The sequence below is a fragment of the Stegostoma tigrinum genome, chromosome 45 (assembly GCF_030684315.1).
Source record: "Stegostoma tigrinum isolate sSteTig4 chromosome 45, sSteTig4.hap1, whole genome shotgun sequence".
Lineage (NCBI taxonomy): Eukaryota > Metazoa > Chordata > Chondrichthyes > Orectolobiformes > Stegostomatidae > Stegostoma > Stegostoma tigrinum.
The window spans coordinates 14,464,673-14,488,864 of NC_081398.1; the positions used below are offsets into that span (position 1 = coordinate 14,464,673).

The window sequence follows — 24,192 nt, forward strand, 5'->3', positions numbered from 1 at the left end:
AACGGGCCTGCCCTAGGATCTTACTGTGCAGAAATCGGCTCTGTAGGTGATCCTGCTGCCAGGTCTGGGGCGGGGTGGAGGTTATAAGGGGGTTCACTGTGTTTTGGGGGTGGAAGGAGACATTGTGCAAGTCCAGAAAGCACAGACACTGGCCTCCCGCACCTCTCTGCACTGTATTGGCCAAACCTGCTTTGACAACGGAGCAATGGAGACAGCATTTCAGCCTCATGGCACAGAGCCAGTGTGTCTCAGCTGCAGAATGATGAAACACGGAGTTCAATTTACTTTCTGATGGGAGGCTAACTGTCCAATCAATCCAAACGGCAAGCCTGTTAAGGGGAAACAGTATTCCTTCAACCAAAACAACGTTGGGTGATTGTAATGGTGGACATGTTTGAGATGCAATGTAGTGACAATGGCCTATTTCAGAGGGAATAGCTCACCCTCTGTCACTGGGGGTTTCCTCACCTCTAGCCTGGTTCTGTTGTCACCTCTGATCAAGAGAGGATCACAGGAAAGAGGAATAGGCCATCAACCCCATCAAGCTTGCTCTGCTATTCAACACAGTTATGGCTGACCTTCCTCAGCACCATTTTCTTGCAGTATCCCTTGATAGCCATGATATCTAGAAAGCTATCAGGGGCAATATTAGGGGCAATAGGGTGGCACGGTGGCTCAGTGGTTAGCACTGCAGCCTCACAGCGCCAGGGACCCGGGTTCAATTCTAGCCTCTGGTAACTGTCTGTGCAGAGTTTGCACATTCTCTCCACGTCTGCGTGGGTTTCCTCAGGGTGCTCCGGTTTCCTCCCACAGTCCAAAGGTGTGCAGGCTAGGTGGGTTGGCCATGCTAAATTGCCCATAGTCTTCAGGGGTGTGTGGGTTATAGGGGGATGGGTCTGGGTTGGATGCTTTAAGGGCGGTGTGGATTTGTTGGGCCGCAAGGCCTGTTTCCACACTGTAGGGAATCTAATCTATTTGGAACATTCTCAATGATGGAGCCTCTGCATCTGAAGTGGAGAATTCCTAAGATTTATCACCTGAATAACGAGATTCCTACTCAGCTCAGTCATTTATTGAGAGGCTGGGTCCTCTGCTCCAAAACCCTCCCGCAATCCCTCTTCCCATCTTGGGGAAACATCCTTCCTGCATTAATTGATCACTGCAATTGGTTTATTGTAACTCCTGTGATAATTGACTATCAGGGTGTTGAATGACCACACAGTCAATCTAGATCTTTGCTGTTGATACTTGTGTTGCTATGATGGAGTATTAGATCAATTGCAACAGATCAAGTGATCAAAACAGCAGATCAGCTCATGATCCCGTGGATTTAGGGGCAAGCCTCAAGCGGCTGAATTACTTCCTCCCATTCCCAAAGACATTGAAAGAGCAGGAAAGCTGGAGACAAAAAGACCCCAAACAAACAAAACACTTAGTCACGGTCGGACATAGAGCAGTTTTTCCGCCGTCTTCGCCTCCACGCCTACTTCTTCAACCGGGAACCCAACCCTCCTTCCACTGACCCCTTCACCCGCTTCCAACACAAGTCCTCCTCCTGGACACCACCCCCAGGCCTCCTACCCTCCCTCGACCTCTTCATCTCCAACTGCCGTCGAGACATTAACCGCCTCAACCTCTCCACCCCTCTCACCCACCCCAACCTCTCCCCCGCAGAACGGGCAGCCCTCCGCTCCCTCCGCTCCAACCCCAACCTCACCATCAAACCCGCAGACAAGGGTGGCGCAGTGGTAGTATGGCGCACTGACCTCTACATCGCCGAGGCCAGACGCAAACTCTCCGACACCACCTCCTACCGCCCCCTCGATCATGACCCCACACCCGAGCACCAAACCATCATCTCCAACACCATTCTCGACCTCATCACCTCAGGGGACCTCCCACCCACAGCCTCCAACCTCATTGTTCCCCAACCCCGCACGGCCCGTTTCTATCTCCTTCCCAAAATCCACAAACCAGCCTGCCCTGGTCGACCCATCGTCTCAGCCTGCTCCTGCCCCACCGAACTCATCTCCACCTATCTGGACTCCATTTTCTCCCCTTTGGTCCAGGAACTCCCCACCTACGTCCGTGACACCACCCACGCCCTCCACCTCCTCCAGGACTTCCAATTCCCTGGCCCCCAACACCTCATATTCACCATGGACGTCCAGTCCCTGTACACCTGCATTCCGCATGGAGATGGCCTCAAGGCCCTCCGCTTCTTCCTGTCCCGCAGGCCCGACCAGGCCCCCTCCACCGACACTCTCATCCGCCTAGCTGAACTCATCCTCACGCTCAACAACTTCTCTTTTGACTCCTCCCACTTCCTACAGACTAAAGGGGTGGCCATGGGCACCCGCATGGGCCCCAGCTATGCCTGCCTCTTTGTAGGTTACGTGGAACAGTCCCTCTTCCGCACCTACACAGGCCCCAAACCCCACCTCTTCCTCCGGTACATTGATGACTGTATCGGCGCCGCCTCTTGCTCCCCAGAGGAGCTCGAACAGTTCATCCACTTCACCAACACCTTCCACCCCAACCTTCAGTTCACCTGGGCCATCTCCAGCACATCCCTCACCTTCCTGGACCTCTCAGTCTCCATCTCAAGCAACCAGCTTGTAACTGATGTCCATTTCAAGCCCACCGACTCCCACAGCTACCTAGAATACACCACCTCCCACCCACCCTCCTGCAAAAATTCCATCCCCTATTCCCAATTCCTCCGCCTCCGCCGCATCTGCTCCCACGATAAGACATTCCACTCCCGCACATCCCAGATGTCCAAGTTCTTTAAGGACCGCAACTTTCCCCCCACGGTGATCGAAGACGCCCTTGACCACGTCTCCCGCATTTCCCGCGACACATCCCTCACACCCCGCCCCCGCCACAACCGCCCCAAGAGGATCCCCCTCGTTCTCACACACCACCCTACCAACCTCCGGATACAACGCATTATCCTCCGACACTTCCGCCATTTACAATCCGACCCCACCACCCAAGACATTTTTCCATCCCCTCCCCTGTCTGCTTTCCAGAGAGACCACTCTCTCCGTGACTCCCTTGTTCGCTCCACACTGCCCTCCAACCCCACCACACCGGGCACCTTCCCCTGCAACCGCAGGAAATGCTACACTTGCCCCCACACCTCCTCCCTCACCCCTATCCCAGGCCCCAAGATGACTTTCCACATTAAGCAGAGGTTCACCTGCACATCTGCCAAAGTGGTATACTGTATCCATTGTACCCGGTGTGGCTTCCTCTACATTGGGGAAACCAAGCGCAGGCTTGGAGACCGCTTTGCAGAACACCTTCGCTCGGTTCGCAACAAACAACTGCATCTCCCAGTCGCAAACCATTTCCACTCCCCCTCCCATTCTTTTGATGACATGTCCATCATGGGCCTCCTGCACTGCCACAATGATGCCACCCGAAGGTTGCAGGAACAGCAACTCATATTCCGCCTGGGAACCCTGCAGCCATATGGTATCAATGTGGACTTCACCAGTTTCAAAATCTCCCCTTCCCCTACTGCATCCCTAAACCAGCCCAGCTCTCCCCCCCCCACCCACTGCATCCCAAAACCAGTCCAACCTGTCTCTGCCTCCCGAACCGGTTCTTCCTCTCACCCATCCCTTCCTCCCACACCAAGCCGCACCCCCAGCTACCTACTAACCTCATCCCACATCCTTGACCTGTCCGTCTTCCCTGGACTGACCTATCCCCTCCCTACCTCCCCACCTACACTCTTTCCACCTATCTTCTTTACTCTCCATCTTCGTTCCGCCTCCCCCTCTCTCCCTATTTATTCCAGTTCCCTCTCCCCATCCCCCTCTCTGATGAAGGGTCTAGGCCCGAAACGTCAGCTTTTGTGCTCCTGAGATGCTGCTTGGCCTGCTGTGTTCATCCAGCCTCACATCTTATTATCCACTTCTTATGTTGGTTGGGGCAAGACTTCAAGAAGAGCAAGAAACTGAACAGGATTCTGGGGTGGCCAGGGTCAGGGGTAAAGGGGCAGCAACAAAGGATCAAAGTAGAGGAAGTCAGGCCCAGGAGGTGGGACGGGATTGGGAACAAAACTATAGTGAGTGTACATCAGAATCCAGAGGGAGCACTGCCTCAACACTTTGTTCATCTCCATTGTCACAGACACAGTTCCTCATCACCGAGCCCTCTTTTTATTTTTAAACATGATCGATATTCACAGGACATGTGTGTCACTGGCTGGCTAGCATTTATTGTTCATCTTTGTTGCCTTGGAGAAGATGGCTCTCTGCTTCCATCTTATACTGCTGCAGTCCGTGTAGTGTAGGGACACCCCATCGAATCACCATGGAGGGAGTTCCAGGATTCTGACCCGGCGACACTGACGGATGTACATCCAAGTCAGGATGGCGAGTGGCTCAGAGGAGAACTTGCAGGGTCTGGCGCTTCCACGTATCTGCTTGTCGCTGTCCTCCACATGGTCAAGATGGCAGGTCTGAGGGATGCTATTAGCGTCTGTTACTGGCATCATTGCAGAAAAGGGACGGAGGTGACTGCCCGTCATCTAACGATGATGCTGTCACCCACTTCTTTGTACTTTACCACAAAGTAAGGAAAACATTGGTCATTGTCGAACAGGACAAAAATCTGGGGGTCATAAATGCTGTCCACGCAGGAGTTGAAGAGGTCACTGCTGGGGTCATTGGGGATGACAGCTGGAGGCCTCCGCATTGCCGGCTTGCCAACAGTGTGCCTGCCAACCAGAACCTTGGATAGAAACATGTAATGGACTCCTTCCTCGGAACGCTGGGCATATCTGTGGGAATAGCTGGACTTCCGGGCAAAGTAACTGCCCTGGCCGTAGAGAGTAGCATGTCGTCCAGATACCCGTGGATCAAAGTTGTGCTTGCAGATGCCATCGATAGAGAGTTGTGAGGTCCCGTGGAACAAATGCTTCTCGTTCAGCATCCTCTCCCGTTCCGACATCTTGCGAGCCATGTACTGCTTCTTCCTGTCGGGGTGGGGCAGGGGTTGGGAGGAAAGGAGATGGTCAAGAGAAAGGCAATGCCTCATTTCCCACAGCAACCCCACACCATTCCCCACTGATATGCTTTCACCCAGAGACTGGGGACAACATGGGGTTCACTCTCACAGGGGAATAGTCCCGTACATTAAGGGGGATAAATACATGAGGCAGACAACAAAAGAAGGATAATGGTGAAGGTGGGGGAGAAAGAGCAGTTTCTGGGGGTGGATTGTGCAGTCCAGAAACACCAGAATGGAGCAGATGGGCTAAGCAGTCTGTTTCCATGCTGGAAATTCTTCTTTATTCAGATTCTAATATGCAGCTTCCCTCTCTTTAACCGTATCCTATTACTATACTCAGCACCTTCCCTATCAAAGAAACATTGACAATACAGCAGGTGGCCCTTCAGCCCATCATTATTTGTGAATGCTAATCCCTTCCTAATATCAGAGGCCCCTTCAGTGCATGCCACTCTTACAATAAGGTTTGGGTTAGGGTTAGGGATAGAGCATAGGACATAGAATGCGACAGCACAGGAACAGGCCCTTCAGCCCACCATGTCTGTGCTGACCATGATGTCCTTCCAAACTAATCCCATCTGCCTGCACATGTTCTCTGCCTGTTCATGTATCTGTCTAAATGCCTCTTGAACATTGGTATTGTATCTGCTTTAATGCCTCCAGTGGCAGCAGGTCCCAAGAATTTCTTATGGACGGAAGTTCTGGCAAACCAGGCCATGTTAAAGAAATTGAAGATTGTATTTTTATTTCTTCGTTTGTAGGATGTGGGTATCTCATTTCTTGCCCGACCCCTGTTGCCCTTGAGAAGGTGGTGGTGATCTGCCTTCTTGAACCGCTGCAGCCCTGACCCTATGATGGAAGGAAGATGGCATAGAGAGCCCTGTTGAAGATATTCAGTGAGTGTGAGGTAACACAGGTTTAGTCACAGGGTTTTGAGGTCATTCTTGCCACCCTGGGACAATTTCGTCCACTCCATTTCCCCCATTTCTTTCGAGACTCTGCCACACATACAGAAGAGACCAGGCCTAAGTGGGCCTTCACCAACCAAAGGCTTTCACAACTGGATTCCAAGGCCGCACTTCACAGCAAAGTCACCGAGAAGCGTAGGTCTGAGTGCTCCTACTCCAACTAGGTCTCAGAGGGGGTCATATTCACTCACCGCAACCGAGAGTCATGCAGTTAAAATCCTACGCCACACTCTTGAGCATATAATTGAGGTCGACTCTTCGCAGCACCCACATTGAGGAAGTGCTATATTCTCTGGGTCACTGTCTTTTTGATGAGAGAGATTAAGGCCTTATCCAGCCTCATGTGGGGCCTGACTAATGAGCTGGGCAGAGGCTTAGTGGTGTCAGCATTTATCCCTGGGCCAGTACGTGACCATTATCCATTTGTGGATTGATTGATAATTTTGTACACAAGAGGTTTCTACTTCACAACAAGGTCATGCTCCAAAAACTATTAAGTTAGCTGTGAAATGCTTTGGGAAGTCCCAGGAAAGTGAAGCAGTGAGTATCTATAAACAACAATATGAAAACAAACAGAGCAGCTGTTTCTGATGAGACTGCATCCAGAATGGATAATGGCCCAGGATAGTTTGGGTGGGGTGGGGGCGTTGTGTGTTGGGTACAGTTTACCATGATAATCCCACGGATGAAGGGCTTGTCATGTGTGGAGTGGTCGAGGAATCTTGGGCCTGTAGCTGTTGGAGTTTGGAATGATAATGGAGGATCCGTTTGAAGGTTATGGAATACTGAGAGGACTGAATAGAATGGACGTGGACAAGTAGTAGGACAGACTAGGACCTGAGGGTACAGCTTCAGAGTGAAGGGATGACCCTTTAGAACCGAGATGAGGAGGAATTTCTTCAGCCGGAGGGTGGCTAATATGTGGAACCCATTGCCACAGAACGTTATGGAGACCAAGTCATTGAGCCTATGTAAGAAAGAGACAGATAGGTTCTTGCCTAGTAAGGGGATCCAGGGCTGTAGGGAGAACGCAGGAGAATTGGGGTAAGAAACATATCAGCCATGATTCAGTGACAGTGCAGATTCAATAGGCCAAAGGATCTAATTTCTGCTCCTTTATCTTAGTGCAGACCCTCTGACAGTGCAGCACTCCCTCAGTACCGCACTGGGATTGTCAACCTGTATTTTGGGCTCAAAAGCTATGAAGTGGGACGTGAAAACACAACTGTGGAGCTGAGAGATCACTCCAGTCAGAGAAAGCGCTAGTCTGGATCGGGTATGTAAAACAATGGTAACCCTGTCCTGCCTGTTGTGTTTCAACTTTCCATCAATACCGACCCAACGGTGACAGCCTTCCTGTACATAATCGCTTTTCATATAGTTATGCATCACAAGATGCTTCAGAGGAATGTTCTCAAGACAAGGTACAACGCAGAGCCACATAGGAGATATCCAATAAGATAATTGCAAGTTGGTTTTAAGGAGCATCTTAAAGGATGAGAAAGAGAGAGAGAGAGTGAGGTCCAGGTAGGGAAATCCAGAGCTTGGGACCCAGGCAGGGGAATGCTCAAGAAGCCGAATTGGAGGAGGACAGACATAGGGAGGTGTTTGGGGGATGGAGGTGGATTACAAAGTTAGGGAGAGATGTAGGGGCTGCAACAGGTTACAGAGATAGGGAGGGGGTGTAGGGGCTGGAGGGAGTTACAGAGAGAGAGGAAGGGGGTGTAGGGGCTGTAGGGGGTTACAGAGATAGGGAGGGGGTGCAGGGGCTGCAGGAGGTTACAGAGATACTGGAAGAGATTACAGAGATGGGGAGGGGGTGTAGGGGCTGGAGGAGGTGGCAGATACAGGGAGGGGGTGTAGGGGCTGGGGGAGGTTACAGAGATATGGAGGGGGTGTAGGGGCTGAAGGGGGTTACAGAGATAGGGAGGGGGTGTAGGGGCTGCAGGAGGTTACAGAGATACTGGAAGAGACTACAGAGATGGGGAGGGGGTGTAGGGGCTGGAGGAGGTGGCAGATACAGGGAGGGGGTGTAGGGGCTGGGGGAGGTTACAGAGATATGGAGGGGGTGTAGGGGCTGAAGGGGGCTACAGAGATACTGGAGGAGATAACAGAGATAGGGAGGGGGTGTAGGGGCTGTAGGGGGTTACAGAGATAGGGAGGGGGTGCAGGGGCTGGAGGGGGTTACAGAGATAGGGAGGGGGTGTAGGGGCTGCAGGAGGTTACAGAGATACTGGAGGAGATTACAGAGATAGGGAGGGGATGTAGGGGCTGGAAGAGGTGACAGATAGGGAGGGGGTATAGGGGCTGGAGGGGGTTACAGAGATAGGGAGGGGGTGTAGGGGCTGCAGGAGGTTACAGAGATAGGGAGGGGGTGCAGGGGCTGTAGGGGGTTACAGAGATAGGGAGGGGGTGCAGGGCCTGCAGGAGGTTACAGAGATACTGGAAGAGATTACAGAGATGGGGAGGGGGTGTAGGGGCTGGAGGAGGTGGCAGATACAGGGAGGGGGTGTAGGGGCTGGGGGAGGTTACAGAGATATGGAGGGGGTGTAGGGGCTGAAGGGGGTTACAGAGATAGGGAGGGGGTGTAGGGGCTGCAGGAGGTTACAGAGATACTGGAGGAGATTACAGAGATAGGGAGGGGGTGTAGGGGCTGTAGGGGGTTACAGAGATAGGGAGGGGGTGCAGGGGCTGGAGGGGGTTACAGAGATAGGGAGGGGGTGTAGGGGCTGCAGGAGGTTACAGAGATACTGGAGGAGATTACAGAGATGGGGAGGGGGTGTAGGGGCTGGGGGAGGTTACAGAGATATGGAGGGGGTGTAGGGGCTGAAGGGGGTTACAGAGATAGGGAGGGGGTGTAGGGGCTGCAGGAGGTTACAGAGATACTGGAGGAGAATACAGAGATATGGAGGGGGTGTAGGGGCTGAAGGGGGTTACAGAGATAGGGAGGGGGTGTAGGGGCTGCAGGAGGTTACAGAGATACTGGAGGAGATTACAGAGATAGGGAGGGGATGTAGGGGCTGGAAGAGGTGACAGATAGGGAGGGGGTATAGGGGCTGGAGGGGGTTACAGAGATAGGGAGGGGGTGTAGGGGCTGCAGGAGGTTACAGAGATAGGGAGGGGGTGCAGGGGCTGGAGGGGGTTACAGAGATACTGGAGGAGATTACAGATATAGGGAGAGGGTGTAGGGGCTGGAGGGGGTTACAGAGATAGGGAGGGGGTGTAGGGCCTGGAGGGGGTTACAGAGATAGGGAGGGGGTGTAGGGGCTGGAGGAGGTTACAGAGATAGGGAGGGGGTGTAGAGGCTGGAGGGGGTTACAGAGATAGGGAGGGGGTGTAGGGGCTGGAGGGGGTTACAGAGATAGGGAGGGGGTGTAGGGGCTGGAGGAGGTTACAGAGATAGGGAGGGGGTGTAGGGGCTGGAGGAGGTTACAGAGATAGGGAGGGTGTGTAGGGGCTGGAGGGGGTTACAGAGGTAGGGAAGGATTTGAAAATTTGGTTGTGAAGTTTGAATGATTAAAAATAAACATTGCTCACCTGATGTACTTGTCCCAAAGGAACTGGTTTTGCACCCGTAATATGCTCAAGATGACGAATTTAGTCTCCAGCATGGTCTTGTGGAATAGGTTGTAGACCACCCTGTACGCTTTGTCATCCACTGACATGGGCACTTTGATAAAGTCCACATTGGGATCCATGGGGATCCAGGTCTCTGGGTACATATGCTCACAGTCAGGACTGGCAGTAGCTGGCGAGGGGCTCTCAGGCACAGAGGGGCATGTCTCAAATGACCCAGACAATGTCCTGCAAACACAATTTCCCATTAGCACATGGTCAAACATTGATGCTTGCAATTTCTTCATCCTCCCAGTGATGGGATTAATGGAATTCCAAATAGCGCATCCTTCCAAAACTCCCACTGTGTCTCTGTGACATTGTCCATCTCCCACATTAGGATACACTGTCTATGGGACATGTGTAAACTTCATACAAAGTGAAAGTATTTTTAACATTTATTATCTTGTTGGATGTGGGCAGCATTGGTGAGGCTAATATTTGTTGCTCTTTTACTAATTTCCCCTTGAGCTAGATCGCTCATTTAGTCATTTCAGAGGTCAATTAAGAGTCACATGTAGGCCAGACCAGGTAAGGATGGCAGATTTCCTTCTCTAAAGGATATTAGTGAACCAGATGGGATTTTGTGACAACAAATGATGGTTGTCACGGTCACCATTACCAAGACTAGATTCAATTCCAGGTTTATTAATCAAAATCAAAACCAGTTGTACTGGTGGGATTCGAGCCTGTGCTCCCAGAGTGTTCCTCTGGAGCCTCTAGATTTCCAGCCTGGTGACGTCACTGCTTGCATATTTGTGATGTCTAGTTTTGATTCTTCTTCATCTCCCCAACTGGGAACACCCTCAGGTATCCTCATGAACCCCATTCCTAACCTCGATCAGGTCACCCCTCAGCTTTTTTATCCATATAAAAAGTTCCATTCAACTGTTCCAATCAACAGAGAAATGTACAGCACTTCCTTACAAATGGAACATCATCAACGGAAGGTCACTGATGCCAACACTGGCCCAAGGCACTCACTTGAGGTAGGGCAGGAGCGTGACGATTGATTGGAAGAGGGGTCGCTTCCGGATGGTTCTCTTTGTGCCTGAGGTGATGTTCTGCTGGTATCTGGCATTGAGATCCACCTTGTATCGCTGATTCTGGTTAATCATGAAGTACCTCACCACAAAGCCTTGTCGGAGGGCTTCCTCGAAATACTGGGCGAGTGACTGCAAGGACAACATTCAGAGATTGAGGAGTTTGGAGGGAGAGAAGGTTACAAAAGAAAAAGTACAAGCTCCTGAGCGCAAGCATTAGAAACACAGTCCTCCTCATAAAGACTGTCTTCCCAACTGCATTCCCTTAATTATTCTAATTAAAAGGCCAACAATAAGTGACACAGTTTTTGCCCTTATGTTCACAGCCTTGAACTCACTGTGGAGTTAACACCAGAGAAAGAGAGATACTGTCTCATGCAAACCTGTCTTCATTTTGTGTGGAACTCTTACAGGGCTATGGCCTCACCAAGACTATCCAACAAGGCAAAAGCTAACCACTGTCCCTTGATGTTCACTCATGGGCCTTTACAGCACAGAAACAGCATTCGTCCTATCATTGCAGTGACAGTCAACAAAGATCTGACTGCACAAATTCAATTTTTCCACCTTTGGCCCTTAGCACCACAGACCAAGGCAACACAAGGGAATGTCTAAAAACAGTTTAAATGTGACAAAAGTTTCTTATTCAACCACTCTTTCAGGCAGTGAGTGACTCCCACCACCCTCTGGGTAAAAAAATTGCTCCTCAACTTCCCTCTTCATTTTCTATACCTCAACTCTGTGCTGCCTGGTTATTGACCCCAACACGAATGGGAAAAGGCCCCTCAAATCCTGTACACCTCTGTTAGTTCCCCTTTCAATCTTCTCCACTCTAAAGAAAAGAACCCCAACTTATCCATTACTTATTCAGTGCTCAGACCCTCTAGCCTAGGCAACATCATGGTAAATCTCCTCTGTACCCTCTATAAAGCAATCACATTCTTCCTATAACATGGTGACCAGAACCCCACACAGTACTCCAGTTGTGACCTAACCAGCGATTTATTCAGGTCACACTTAACGTCCTTGCTCTTGTATCCTATGCCTCAGCTAATGAAAGCAAGTATCCGATTTTCCTTCTTAACCACCTTAACTACTGGTCCTGCTATCCTCAGGGAGATTCTCCAGCATCTGTGTTTCCTACTATCTGTGGATATACACATCAAGGTCCCTTTAATCTTCAGGGTCGTGCCATTCACAGTTGTAATCCATTGTTAGCCCTTTCCCCAAGTGTATTACCTCATAGCTTGCCCCTTTAGAACCCCACAGGAAACATACTTTCAGTTACAGAAACATCCCTGTACTATCACCCTCTTCTCCCTGCCTCTCAGCCAGTTTTGCATCCAATGTGCCACTTTGCTTTAGATCCCAGGATCTTAATTTCTTACTTTCTTGACCAGTCTGACATGACCTTTTCAAAAGAGTTGCTAAAGTCCACATAGACTCATCCGGTGCACAAGCGTCAATCCTTCTGGTTACGTCCTCAAATCCTTACGCCATTAAATTTATCAAACTTTTCTTCAGAATGGCAATGTTCAATAGTATTAGATTTACTGAAACCCCCTTGTCCTAGGAGTTACCATTGACCACAAACTGAATTGGACTAGCCGTGTAAATAAAAATGGTTACTAGAGCAGGTCAGAGGCTAGGAATCCTGCAGCAAGTAGCCAACCCCCTAACTACCCTGAGCCTGTCCATCATCTACAAGGCACAAGTTGGGAATGTGATGGAATACACCCCACTTGCCTGGATGGTGTAGCTCCAACAACACATCCACATCCACCACCTTCAACATTTATTCCCTTCATCACTGACTCATAGTTGTAACCGTGTATATCATTTACAAGAAGCACAGTAGCAATTAATCAAGGCTCTTTAGACAGCACTCTACAAGTCCATGATCTCTACCATACAGAATATGAGAGCTGCAAATACATTGGAATATCATCCCCTGTAATGTCCCAACAGAACCATACACGATCCAGACTTGGAAATACATCGACATTTCTTCAGTGGGTCAAAATCTTGGAACTCCCTCCCTACTGGCATTGTGGGTATGTCCCCACATCCTGAGACCTGCAGCAGTTCAAGAAGGCAGCTCACCACTACAATTAGGGGTGGGCAATAAATGCTGGCCCAGTACCTAAATCCAGTAAGAAAAACAAATAGAACTGTGAGCTGTCTGGTTGGCCACTGGTTTTGCTAGACTGTCTATGAATTGCCAGGCTATTGTTTAAAATGCATTTCTGGGGTGTGTGTATCATTTTGTTGTCAATGTGCATTGCTAAAATGTCACAGCATTGTCCCTGACGTAGCCTAATATTGGTAGTAAGGAACCTCGGCTGGTTAACCGTATGGCTGCCTTGTGAACTCTCCCTCCACATGTACAGGAATACAATTCACTGGGGTGGGTACTCTGACATAAAGGGAGGGACACAGTCCTCCCCATACCACGCAATTGACTTATCCCCAGTGCAGGGTTTGAACCTTGTACTGTCTGACTCAGGGACAGGAACGCTATAAGGTGAAACATATTAGTATCCCCTGACACACCCACAGTTAGAATTGTCCTGGCGTTTCCTGGGATGAATGATGTACAAAATGATCAGAGGTACAGACAGAGTAGACAGCCAGAGACTTCTTCCTAGGGTGGAGGTAGCTTTTACAAGGCGACATAGTTTTAAAGTGAGTGGAGGTAGGTGTCAGGGAGACGTCAGAGGTAGGTTCTTTACTCAGAGTGGTTGGGGTGTGGAATGCATTGCCGGAGAGAGTAGTGGAGTCAGCCTCTTTAGGGGCATTTAAGCAGCCATTAGAAAGACATATGGATGATAGTATAAGGTAGCAGTGGAGGTCAGATAGACCTTAGGTTTCGGGTAAAAGTTCGGCACAGCACCGTGGGCCGAAGGGCCTGTACTGTGCTGCACTGTTCGATGTTCGATGTTCTACGAATGCAAATTCCACTCTGCACTCATTCCCACAACCATGACATTTTTCAGACATCCCCCGTCCAACATTTCAAATAAAAGAATAGGTTGCCTCTTTACACTGAGTGGAAGGGGCACTGCATTTTAAACCTTCACTTTACCAGTGGGAATAGGTTGGAGCAGACAGGACAACATTTTGCTGGCATAATTCCCCAGGGAGGCATCCATATTTAATCCAAATTACTGCATATGTTTATGACACAGTTTATTCCTCTGAGGAGGTGATGTGAAAGTGTGACATCTCCCTCTCTTTTATACCAATTGGAAAAGTATATTTAAGACCTGACCAAGGTCTTGTTCACTTGATTTCCAGACAGCTCTGTTAAATCTCTCCTGAACCTTCTCTGCTGTAAGGGCCAGCTCACTCCCAGTGCAGTGCTCTGACCCTCTTCAAGACCAGTTTGACCTTTGACAGCAATTCCCACCTTCCGACCTGGTAATGCCGTATAGCGCTACCTGGGGGTATTCCTTCCACTCGAACGTGTCCCTCCAGTAGTATCTCCAGGTCGTGCGGAAGATGTCAGAGGGATCAATGTCCGAGGTGCTGAGCCGCCTTAACTGGTCAAACGTCTCATTCTGAATGGTCATTTGGTCAAAGTCTGCAGTGAAACTCCGATCCCTGAGGTGGAAAGCAAAGTGACCATGAAGCCAGACTCCACCCACAATTTCTTAGGCCTTATCAACCCTGTAAGCAGGCCTTAACTCTATGGACGAGTCATATTAATCCAATAGACAGGCCTTAGGCAATATTAACCGTATAGACGAGGCAGATGTAGACCGCCTCTACACGTAGAAATGGACAAGCCTTATTAAACCTATAGGCTGCCCTTAAACCATTTATACCCTATAGACAAGACTTATAAACCCTCGAGATGGGCTTTATTAGCCATATACACAAGACTTATCAAACATGAGCCAGCCTTATTAGCCCCATGTTTAGAAAAGCGTTATTAACCCTATAGACAGCTTTTATTAATTATATACACAATATTTACTAAACCTGGATAGGCCTTATTTAGTGTATTGACAATACATATTAACGCTTTTTAAAGGCTTTAAGTAACTAAGTTCGCAAGACTTATCAAACATGGATAGGCCTTATAGCCCTACAGACAAGTTTTAATAAGTCTTGTTTGCAGGTTTAATAAGATAAGTTTTAATTGTATAGATAGACCTTATTGAACTTGCTGCTACCTTTAGGTCACACACCCTTTTCCTGTATCCCTGAAGTCTAACTCAGGACACCAACACGAGTTTGTTAGATATGACTATTGGTCCTTCATTGCCACTGTATTCATTGCGGTCATATTCAAATTCCTAAAAACTCTTCAGCATACAGCACAGGACACCCAACAACACCACACAGACCACAGTCATTCACTTTAGTACCTCCAAAATACAAAAGGGATAGACAAGGTAAATGCAGGCAAAATGTTTCCCTTGGTCTGAACAGGGGGCACCACTTAAAATTAAGGGGACATCGTTTAGGAGTGAGACAAGGAGAATTTGTTTTTACTCAGAGGGTTGGGAATCTTTGGAATTCTCTACTGCTGAAGCTTTGTGGAAGCTCAGTCTTTGAATGAGTTTAAGGTAGAGGTTGAAAGATTTCTGATACCCAGGGGCGTACAGGGTTGTGGGGATGGGGTAAGTAATTGTTCAATCAGCCATGATCGTATTGAATAACAGAGCAGGTTTGATGGCCTGAATGGCCTACTCCTGTCCCTATACTCCTGCTAGGATGACTGGTTTCTCTATGCTTTTGTGTTTTCTCTAGCAGAGATTCTTCCCACCATGACGTTGAGTCTGATTATTCCAGAATTCCCTTGATACTTTTATTTAAGAAGGGAGACAGAAAGTATCAGATTAGTATGTAACAGTGTTCTGGAAACACGCCTTTTTCTAAAAAATTATTAAACAGTGCCTCCACTGCTTGGTTTTTAAAATTTTAATATTCCTGTTTTATTTTTAAATGCAATTATATAATTTCTAAGCTCACCTTCTAGTGAGAAGTCCACCTCATCTCTCTCCTCTGGTAGATATTGAAGCAAAAGCTATTTTGCCACCTCACTATCACAGTCCCATGACTGTATCTGTCCATTCCTGACTGGCCCACCTTCCCTGTCAATTTTCCAATTTCTTTATGAATTGATATGTGATGAGATTGAAGATCTGCCGTGATCCAATTGAATGGAGAAGTAAGGAATGAGGGCCGAATGGCCTACTCCTAGTGTTGGCCTCCTGTCATGGTCCAAAGCTAGAATGAAGGAGTCAAATGGCCTGTCTAGCTCTTGGCCTTATTGTCCACCCTGAGCAGGGATTTATGATTGAATGTCCTGCTCTTAAGTCTGGCCTTTTGGTAAGGTCTCCTACTACATCGAAGAATAAGAAGGATTGGCAATAAATGCTGGCCTCATTAGCAATCCACATCCCAAAATAGTACCTTTCCTTAAAACAACAGTAGCATGACAATTGCTTGCTAGAAAGGGACTGAGGTGGTGAGAAGAAGGGTCAATTCCTTGTTTGCATTGATTAGTCACCACCTCAAACTGTTTACTGTGATTGACCCTGTCTCTGGAACTCCTACAGGGCCATGCCACTGGAGGCCAAATGGCCAGAACATTGAAAGGTAGCAGGACATTGCAGGTTGTCAGGAACTAGCTGCAATCCTTCACCATATGAACAGAGTACAAAAGAAACAGGAGGTTACTGCAAACTCTTGAGAAAACACTTAGCTCAGTGTCACCTGGAGGACTGGGGCCAATTGAAGGGCCTGCACTTCATAGAGAGCGATCTGGCCCTGGAGCGCGTGAGGGGGAGCATTTAACAGAATGGGACTGGGCAAAGAAATGGAGGCTGGGCTGAAAAATATACAAGACTAATCGGACCTTCCTTCAGAAATGAGGGAGGGGAAGAGAACTCAAATAAAGACAGACAGGGGGAGGCGATGATGGAAGGTGGATAGAGGAGCAGATAGGTGGAGAGAAGATGGACTTTGTATCCGGCTGCCTGTATAGCATGAAAAGAACACTTTTCACTGTATCCTGGTACACATGACCATAATAAAATCGATCAATAATTGGGAGCATTCAGTCACATAAATTGAGAGAAACTACTGCCCTCCAACGGGAGAGTAATGTGGATGCTGAATATCTGAAATACAAACAGGAAGTGCTGGAGAAACTCAGCAAGCCTGACCATGTCTATGGAGAGATGAGAGTTCTGAGTCTGATATGTCTCTTCTTTAGAACTGTTGATGTTGGCAGTGTCAGAGTCCAAAGGCAGGGGGTCAGTCATCAGGGGGAGACAGATTGGGAAGAAACCAGGAGGTGGGTAGAGAGAGCAAGAGATCAGGAGATATTTTATTCACACAGAGTTGTTGTGATCTGGAACATGCTGTCTGAATGGGTGATGGAAGTAGATTTAATGGGAACTTTCAGAAAGGAATTGGAGAAATAATTGAAAGGGAGGAATGTGCAGGGCTGTGCAGATAGCGCAAGTTGGTGATGGGTGGGAATGGGACTAATTGAAAGTCATTTCAACTCCACCCTTCCCACCACACCCAAACAAATTAGCCTCTAATGTCAATGAAGCATAAAGTCCCAGCAGCATGGCCATGGCACAGAACCAATTAATACCACTAAAATAGACAATCACTGAAATCTCTGTGCAACCTTGAACCTAGAAATGATCTGCTGCTTTTCCTACCGCACTGACTACACATCCATTAGCTGTGAAGTGGGTTGAATTGTCCTCAGGTGCTACAGAAACGTACCTCCTTCCAGTATCTGTATTACCATGAATGGCCAAGAATTCCCAGCATCCAGGTGCTAGTGGCCTTCCGACCCTCTTCACTGGCACCTCCAACTTCCCTCTCTTCCCAGCAATCAACCAGTGGCAGGCTTAGAAAAGAGTTCCACAGAGGCTAGCATCCCATCACCAAGTCAAGCTTTATTTCCACGTGGCCAGACCTTGACACTAATCCAGCTCCGTCAGAGCCAGCTCTCAGAGCGAGCAGAACCCCTGACTCTCCTGTTTATATCTGTCATTCAGGGCTCCGTGACTGGACCATATTCTATGAGGTCCACCAGGCTGACCTCATTACAATCACTACATCCCTCCCCCTCTGAGTCTGAGGACATAAAACATAGAACACTACAGGCCATTCAGCCCATGATGTTGTGCCAACCTATTATCCTACCAAGATCAATCTACCCTGCATACCTTATATTTTACAATCCTCCATGTGCCTGTCCAAGAATCGCTTAAATGTCCCTAAAGTATCTGACTCCCCTACCACTGCCGGCAGCACATTCCACACGCCCACCACTCTCTGTGTGAAGAACCTACCTCTGACATCTCCCCTATGGCTTCCTCCAATCACCTTAAAATTACGCCTCCTCATAGTAATCATTTCCACCCCGGGAAAAAGTCTCTGACTATCCACTTTATCTATGCCTCTCATGATCTTGTAAACCTCTATCAAGTCATGTCTCATCCTTCTTCGTTCCAATGAGAAAAGCCCTAGCTCCCTCAACCTTTCCTCATAAGACCTGTCCTCCAGTCCAGGAAACATCCTGGTAAATCTCCTCTGCACCCTCTCTAAAGCTTCCACATCTTTCCAATATGGAGGTGACCAGAACTGAACACAATATTCCCAGAGTGGTCTAATCAGAGTTCCATACAGCTGCAAAAATTGGCTGCTTTTTCTTTTGTAGCTCTTCCAGGGGCATTTTAGCACCAGATTATGTTCCTCCAAACTCTACCTCTGGTACAGACGGTGTGTAATACACAGTAGCTGGTCTCTTGCACCCGGAGTATCTCGGAAGAAATTCATTCTCCTCTTCTGCCGGCAAAGGCATCAAGGCGATGTCATCCGCTGTGTCCCACACAGATTCTAAGCTATGTTCAATGCTTGACGGAGACAGGGAACCCACAGGAACCCAGACAGTTTGGTACTTAGTGAAGTTGTAGGCTGTTTCCTTAAGCCTTCAAAGTTTGGACTGCTCTTTCTGCCAGATCATTGTATAATGGATGGTGTGGAGCTGTCCTTATATGATGAATAACATTCAACTTCAGGAAATACTCAAAGTCCCTGCTGGTAAATGATAGCCCATTATCTGTGACCAACATGTCTGGGAATCCATGTATTGCAAAATATACGTGCAGATTTTCTATTGTCACCCCCATGTTTGACGAACGGATGCTATGCATTTCCAGCTGTTTTGAGTGATGACCAAGAACTTCAGTGGTGAATCTGTGGAACTCATTGCTATGGAGGATTGTGGAGGCCAAGTCATTGAGTGTATTTAAGACAGAAACAGACATGTTCCTGATTAGTAAGGGGATCAAAGGTTACAGAGACAAGGCAGGAGTTTAGGGTTGAAAAACATACCAACCATGACCGAACGGCAGAGAAGACTTGATGGGCCAAATTCTACACCTATCTCCTATATTTACACATTGAGGCAGGCACATGGACACAAGTGTGTTCATTCAGACACATCCAGAGTGAGAATGCTGCCCATTCCCTTGTCCCACTACCACTAATCCCAGAAATGCCTTGAAGGAGTCTGCACAGATTGAAAGCACAAGTTTAACTGGATATGGGATCCTGGCTTTCGTAGATAGGGAATCCTGACTTTCGTAGATAGGGAATCCTGGCTTTCGTAGATAGGGAAGGAGTGCAACAGCAAGAATTGATAATGAACTTTTGTCAAACAAAGGCCCAGTCTCAACTGCAGCACTGTGCCCAGTTCTGGGAGCCACATTTTAGGAAGGGTGTGAAAGTATAAGTGAGGGAGTAGAAAATATTTAAGAGAATGGTGCAGGGGAAAGGAGCTTCAGTGATGTGAATAGATATGAGAAGCTGGGACTGTTCTCCTTAGTGAAGAGAAGGTGGAGAGGAGACATCATCAATAGGATTAATATCAGGAGGAGTCTGGACAGAGCTGCAAGGGAGACAGTCTTCCCATTGGAGGGTGGATTGAAAATGAGAGGAACATAGAGTTAAAAGGGTTTGGTAAAAGGAGCAACAGCAACACAGTAACAAATCTCATACAGTCAGTGTTCAGGATCTGGAGTGAGCTGCCTGTGAGCACAGTAAAAGAGAGGATTCAGTTGGGGAAGAGGAGACTGAAGAGGAACAGAGTGATGCAGGCAAGTTGGCAAGCCAATCTGACAAGCCAGCACGGTGGTGACAGACCAAATGGCCTCTACTTGTGCTTGGGATAGCCCAGTGTCTGAAAGACTCACCTGTAGCGAAGGGTGACCTTCTCTTTGTCAGGGTCACAGTACAGCCTTTCCAGCATCTCCTGAGCTTCCTCCTGTACAGTCTCCCAATGCTGGGTGGCTGCCCTCCTCATCTGCCAGTGATAGGGGAGGGCTGTGTGGTGGTAAGGACAGCAGTCACCTTCGAGGCAACAGCCAACCAAGAAGCGGGAGCAGATGGACACTCCATTTTCCTGGCGCGTGTGGTACTGTAGCTGGGTCAGGACGTCCAGAAGATGGTCCAGGCTCATCTCATCCTCTGGGAAAGCTGGGGCCTCACAGCTTGGAGTTCTCCATCCCAGCGACTCGGCCTCCCTCAGTTCCATCTCCACAGCCTCGGTGGACGGGAGCTCCCAGCCGGGAGACACAGCTGAGGCCTGCCCCAGGAGGTTGGTGGCGGCCTGCAGGTCCAGCGGCTTAGCGGCTGCAGCCAGGCTGTCCAAACTTGCTAGGCCTGGTGGAGAACCAGTCCTGGTCACCAAGGGAGACGGCTGCACCACGCTCACTCGCTCCTTCTTGATCAGGTGCTTGAGAGTTCGAAGAAGTCTCTCTCTGTCCTTCTTTCTCCTCAGACGGTCCATCGGGTGCGCCTTGACCAGTGAGATCTTGAGCAGGGGATCAACATGAGCCGGATCAGCAGTGGGCGATGGATCACTGGCCACTGTCCCTGTGTGTCCTGCCATAGCCTCGTGGAAATACCCTTTGAATGAAACACAAACAAAAAAACTCAATAAACAGCAATAATCTGCATTTAAATAGTATCTTTCATGTAGTAAAACGCCCCAAGGATACCCATAAAACTCCCATGGCTTTCTGCAAATATATACTTCATATAATTCAGCAAATGTTACAGTGACTCAGTGGTTAGCACTGCTGCCATACGGTAGCCAGGACCTGGGTTCGATTCCACCTTTGGGCGACTGTCTGTGTGGAGTTTGCACATTCTCCCCGTGTCTGCATGGGTTTCCCCGGGTGCTCTGGTTTCCTCCCACAGTCCAAAGACGTGCAGGTGAAGGTGGATTGGCCATGCTAAATTGCCTGTAGTGTCCAGGGATGTGCAGGATAGGTAGGTTAGCCATGGGAAATACAGGGTTACAGGGATAGGATGGAGGGTGGGTCTGGGTGGGATGCTCTTCAGAGGTTCAGTGTGGACTTGATGGGCCAAGGTCCAGGCCCGAAACGTCAGCTTTTGTGTTCCTGAGATGCTGCTTGGCCTGCTGTGTTCATCCAGCCTCACATTTTATTATCTTGGAATTCTCCAGCATCTGCAGTTCCCATTATCTCTGTTTCCACACTGTAGGGTTTCCATGAAACATGAATTTCTTCTTATAAAACCATCGAAAATTTAAACGGGGACAGGCCATTCATACCATTCTGGTATGAACTCATCGAGATCACGGCTGATCCTCCATTTTGACACTGTACACTTGCTTTCCCCATAATCCTCGATACCATTAACTCCCAGAAATCTATCTCTTTCTTAAATATATTCAGTGGCTTGGCCTCCACAGCTTTCTGTGGTCATGAATACCACAGGTTCACCCTCTCTGAGTGAAGACATTCCTCCCTATCTCAGTCTGAAACGGCTGACTGTGTATCCTGAATAAGTGTTCTGGATACTTCCCCCCACCCTCCCCCAGCCTGAGGGAAACATCATCCTCATGTCCAATCTGTCCAGCCCCGTCAGAATCTTAAACCTTTCAATGAGATTCCCTCTCACTCTACTAAATTAATTCATCAATTTGTCTTTGGAATTTAGAGAAGGAATGTTAGCAATTCCCTAATTTTCTGCACCCAGTAGCACAGTGCTGCTGCTGACCTAGCCCTGATTCAAAACTGAGCCTGGGATCTATCCTGCCCTGGGATCTCTCCCGCCCTGTTTTAATCCAGTCACCTTCCACTTATTGTCAGTGAAACCCTTTGAAATAACATGCCATTTGGAGCAGCCTCGCCCTCTCTCGATAACTGCATCCTAATAACATCAGCCAACTCACAAGAACCAAACCTGTTTAGCAGTGACCTCACTACAAACTAATTACAGATAGAGAGAGAGAGAGAGAGAGAGAGTGAGAGAGAGAGAGAGAAGAAAGGAAACTATTGAAGGTGTGATTCGTGCCCAAAGTGAGGTTTCTCTTATGCAACACCATGCCATTGGGGTCTGTCTGCAGTCTGGGAGTCAAAACACTTTTCTCCCTCACCCCCCCAAAACATATGCCTGTCAAACCCCTCCCGGGTAATCACACTTAACAAAGCCTCTCCTTGACAGTTTCGCCAATTCACCCCCGACAGTGTGCCTTCCATTACTCCCTCTCAGATTATAGACCTCCTAACACCTCTTTTAGGTAACATACCTCCCAATACCCCTCTTAGACAGGGGTCTCCCAATAAGTTGGCAGATGATCACAGAATCACACAGTACAGAGAAGACACTTCAGTCCATTAAAAGCATGCTATTACCTCCACTAGTCCCACTTTCCCACACTAGGCCCATAGCCTTGAACTTCTTGACACTCCAAGAGTTCATCCAAGTACTTTATATAAAGATTGTGAGGTTTTTCTGCTTCCACTACCCTTCTAGTCCCCAGATCCCAGGTGTTCCAGATCCCCACCAGCTTCTGGGTCAAAAAGTTTTCCTCAAATCCCCTCCAAACCACCTGCCTTTCACCTTAAAATCATGACCCCTTGTTACTGACCTTTTGACGGAAGGGAACTACTGCTTTCTATTCGCTCTGCCCTCAGCACACACAATAACCCTCCCAGTGCTCGTCTTAAATAACACCCCTCCCAAACAACTGCCCCAGCTCTGGACCTGCCTCTCTCGGGGGAGAGTGTCATGTTGTATCATTCTAAAGAGAACGGCATCCAGTTTTGTTTCGATTGAGGAAATCCTGTTAGACAGAGAATCTAACAAGAATGATGACTCAGAGAGTGGAGTTCAGTGAATCAGCAGAGAGCTGGGATATACAGGGGTCAAACATAGTCTTCAATCCTCCCTTCTGATAACCCGTAGTGACCTTCCAAATAAACCCCTATGTCTCTCTCCTCCCCGTCTCTACCTCTCTGTCTGTCTTCCTCTCTGTCTCTTGTCTATCTTTCTGCTTTTCTTTGTGTCTCTCTCCTTCCCTCTGTCGCTCTCTCTCGCCCCATTTCCTTCACCCCTTCCTCAAGTTGCCGTCCTCCACTAATACTCTCACCTTTTCTCTTCTGATGTGGTCTCATCACCCAACCACCCCCCACTCTCTCACTATCAAAATTCTCCCTCTCCCTCCGTCCCTCTCCCCTTCTCTCTCTCTCTCTCTCTCTCCTTTGTTCCTTTCTGCCTCTCACCTGACTTGCTGTCTGCCTCCGATCTCCAGGTGAACAGGGACAGGGACAGTCTCAGTCTCAGTCTGTGGGAGCCGGGCTCGGCTTCCTCCTCGCGGGATCCTGCTCCGTGCCTCTTGCTGGGTTCCCGGGGAAGATCAGCCTTTTCCTGGAGCCTTGGTCTCGGCCTCCGAGCGGTTTTATATCGAGACGAAACAGAGTCTCCGCCTCCTGGAGATTTCACAGTGAAACCGAGAGCGGCTCCGCACACTTACACCCCCCCCCTCCCCCGGGCAGTTTACCCCCTCACAGATACCCCTCACAGACAGCACAGCTCCCACTTACCCCCCCCCCCCGGGCAGTTTACCCCCTCACAGATACCCCTCACTGACAGCACAGCTCCCACTTACCCCCCCCGGGCAGTTTACCCCCTCACAGATGCCCCTCACAGACAGCACAGCTCCCACTTACCCCCCCCCGGGCAGTTTACCCCCTCACAGATACCCCTCACTGACAGCACAGCTCCCACTTACCCCCCCCAGGCAGTTTACCCCCTCACAGATACCCCTCACTGACAGCACAGCTCCCACTTACCCCCCCCCCGGGTAGTTTACCCCCTCACAGATGCCCCTCACAGACAGCACAGCTCCCACTTACCCCCCCCCCGGGCAGTTTACCCCCTCACAGATACCCCTCACTGACAGCACAGCTCCCACTTACCCCCCCCCGGGCAGTTTACCCCCTCACAGATACCCCTCACTGACAGCACAGCTCCCACTTACCCCCCCCCCGGGTAGTTTACCCCCTCACAGATGCCCCTCACAGACAGCACAGCTCCCACTTACCCCCCCCCCCGGGCAGTTTACCCCCTCACAGATACCCCTCACTGACAGCACAGCTCCCACTTACCCCCCCCCCAGGCAGTTTACCCCCTCACAGATATCCCTCACAGACAGCACAGCTCCCACTTACCCCCCCCCGGGC

General features: G+C 49.1%; 1 protein-coding gene across 1 annotated transcript; it reads right to left on the reverse strand.

The window, feature by feature from the left end:
• Positions 1-4,159: 4,159 nt before the first annotated feature.
• On the reverse strand, positions 4,160-23,429 carry LOC125448754 (protein mono-ADP-ribosyltransferase TIPARP-like). The gene is made up of 6 exons (XM_048524263.2): positions 23,233-23,429; positions 19,891-20,605; positions 14,095-14,257; positions 10,596-10,786; positions 9,534-9,800; positions 4,160-4,993 (listed from the first exon to the last, which is right to left on the reverse strand). Exons 2-6 carry the CDS (start codon positions 20,586-20,588, stop codon positions 4,543-4,545), a joined length of 1,770 nt encoding a protein of 589 aa, XP_048380220.1. The 5' UTR covers positions 20,589-20,605; positions 23,233-23,429; the 3' UTR covers positions 4,160-4,542.
• Positions 23,430-24,192: the final 763 nt, after the last annotated feature.

Excerpts from the sequence above, each read along its gene's own strand:
- LOC125448754 (XM_048524263.2), bottom strand. The coding sequence starts at position 20,588 with ATGGCAGGACACACAGGGACAGTGGCCAGTGATCCATCGCCCACTGCT. Across the intron at positions 9,801-10,595 it reads ACGCTCCTGCCCTACCTCAA|GACATTGTCTGGGTCATTTG; the intron begins GTGAGTGCCTTG and ends TTGTGTTTGCAG. Across the intron at positions 4,994-9,533 it reads CTTTGGGACAAGTACATCAG|GAAGAAGCAGTACATGGCTC; the intron begins GTGAGCAATGTT and ends CCACCCCGACAG.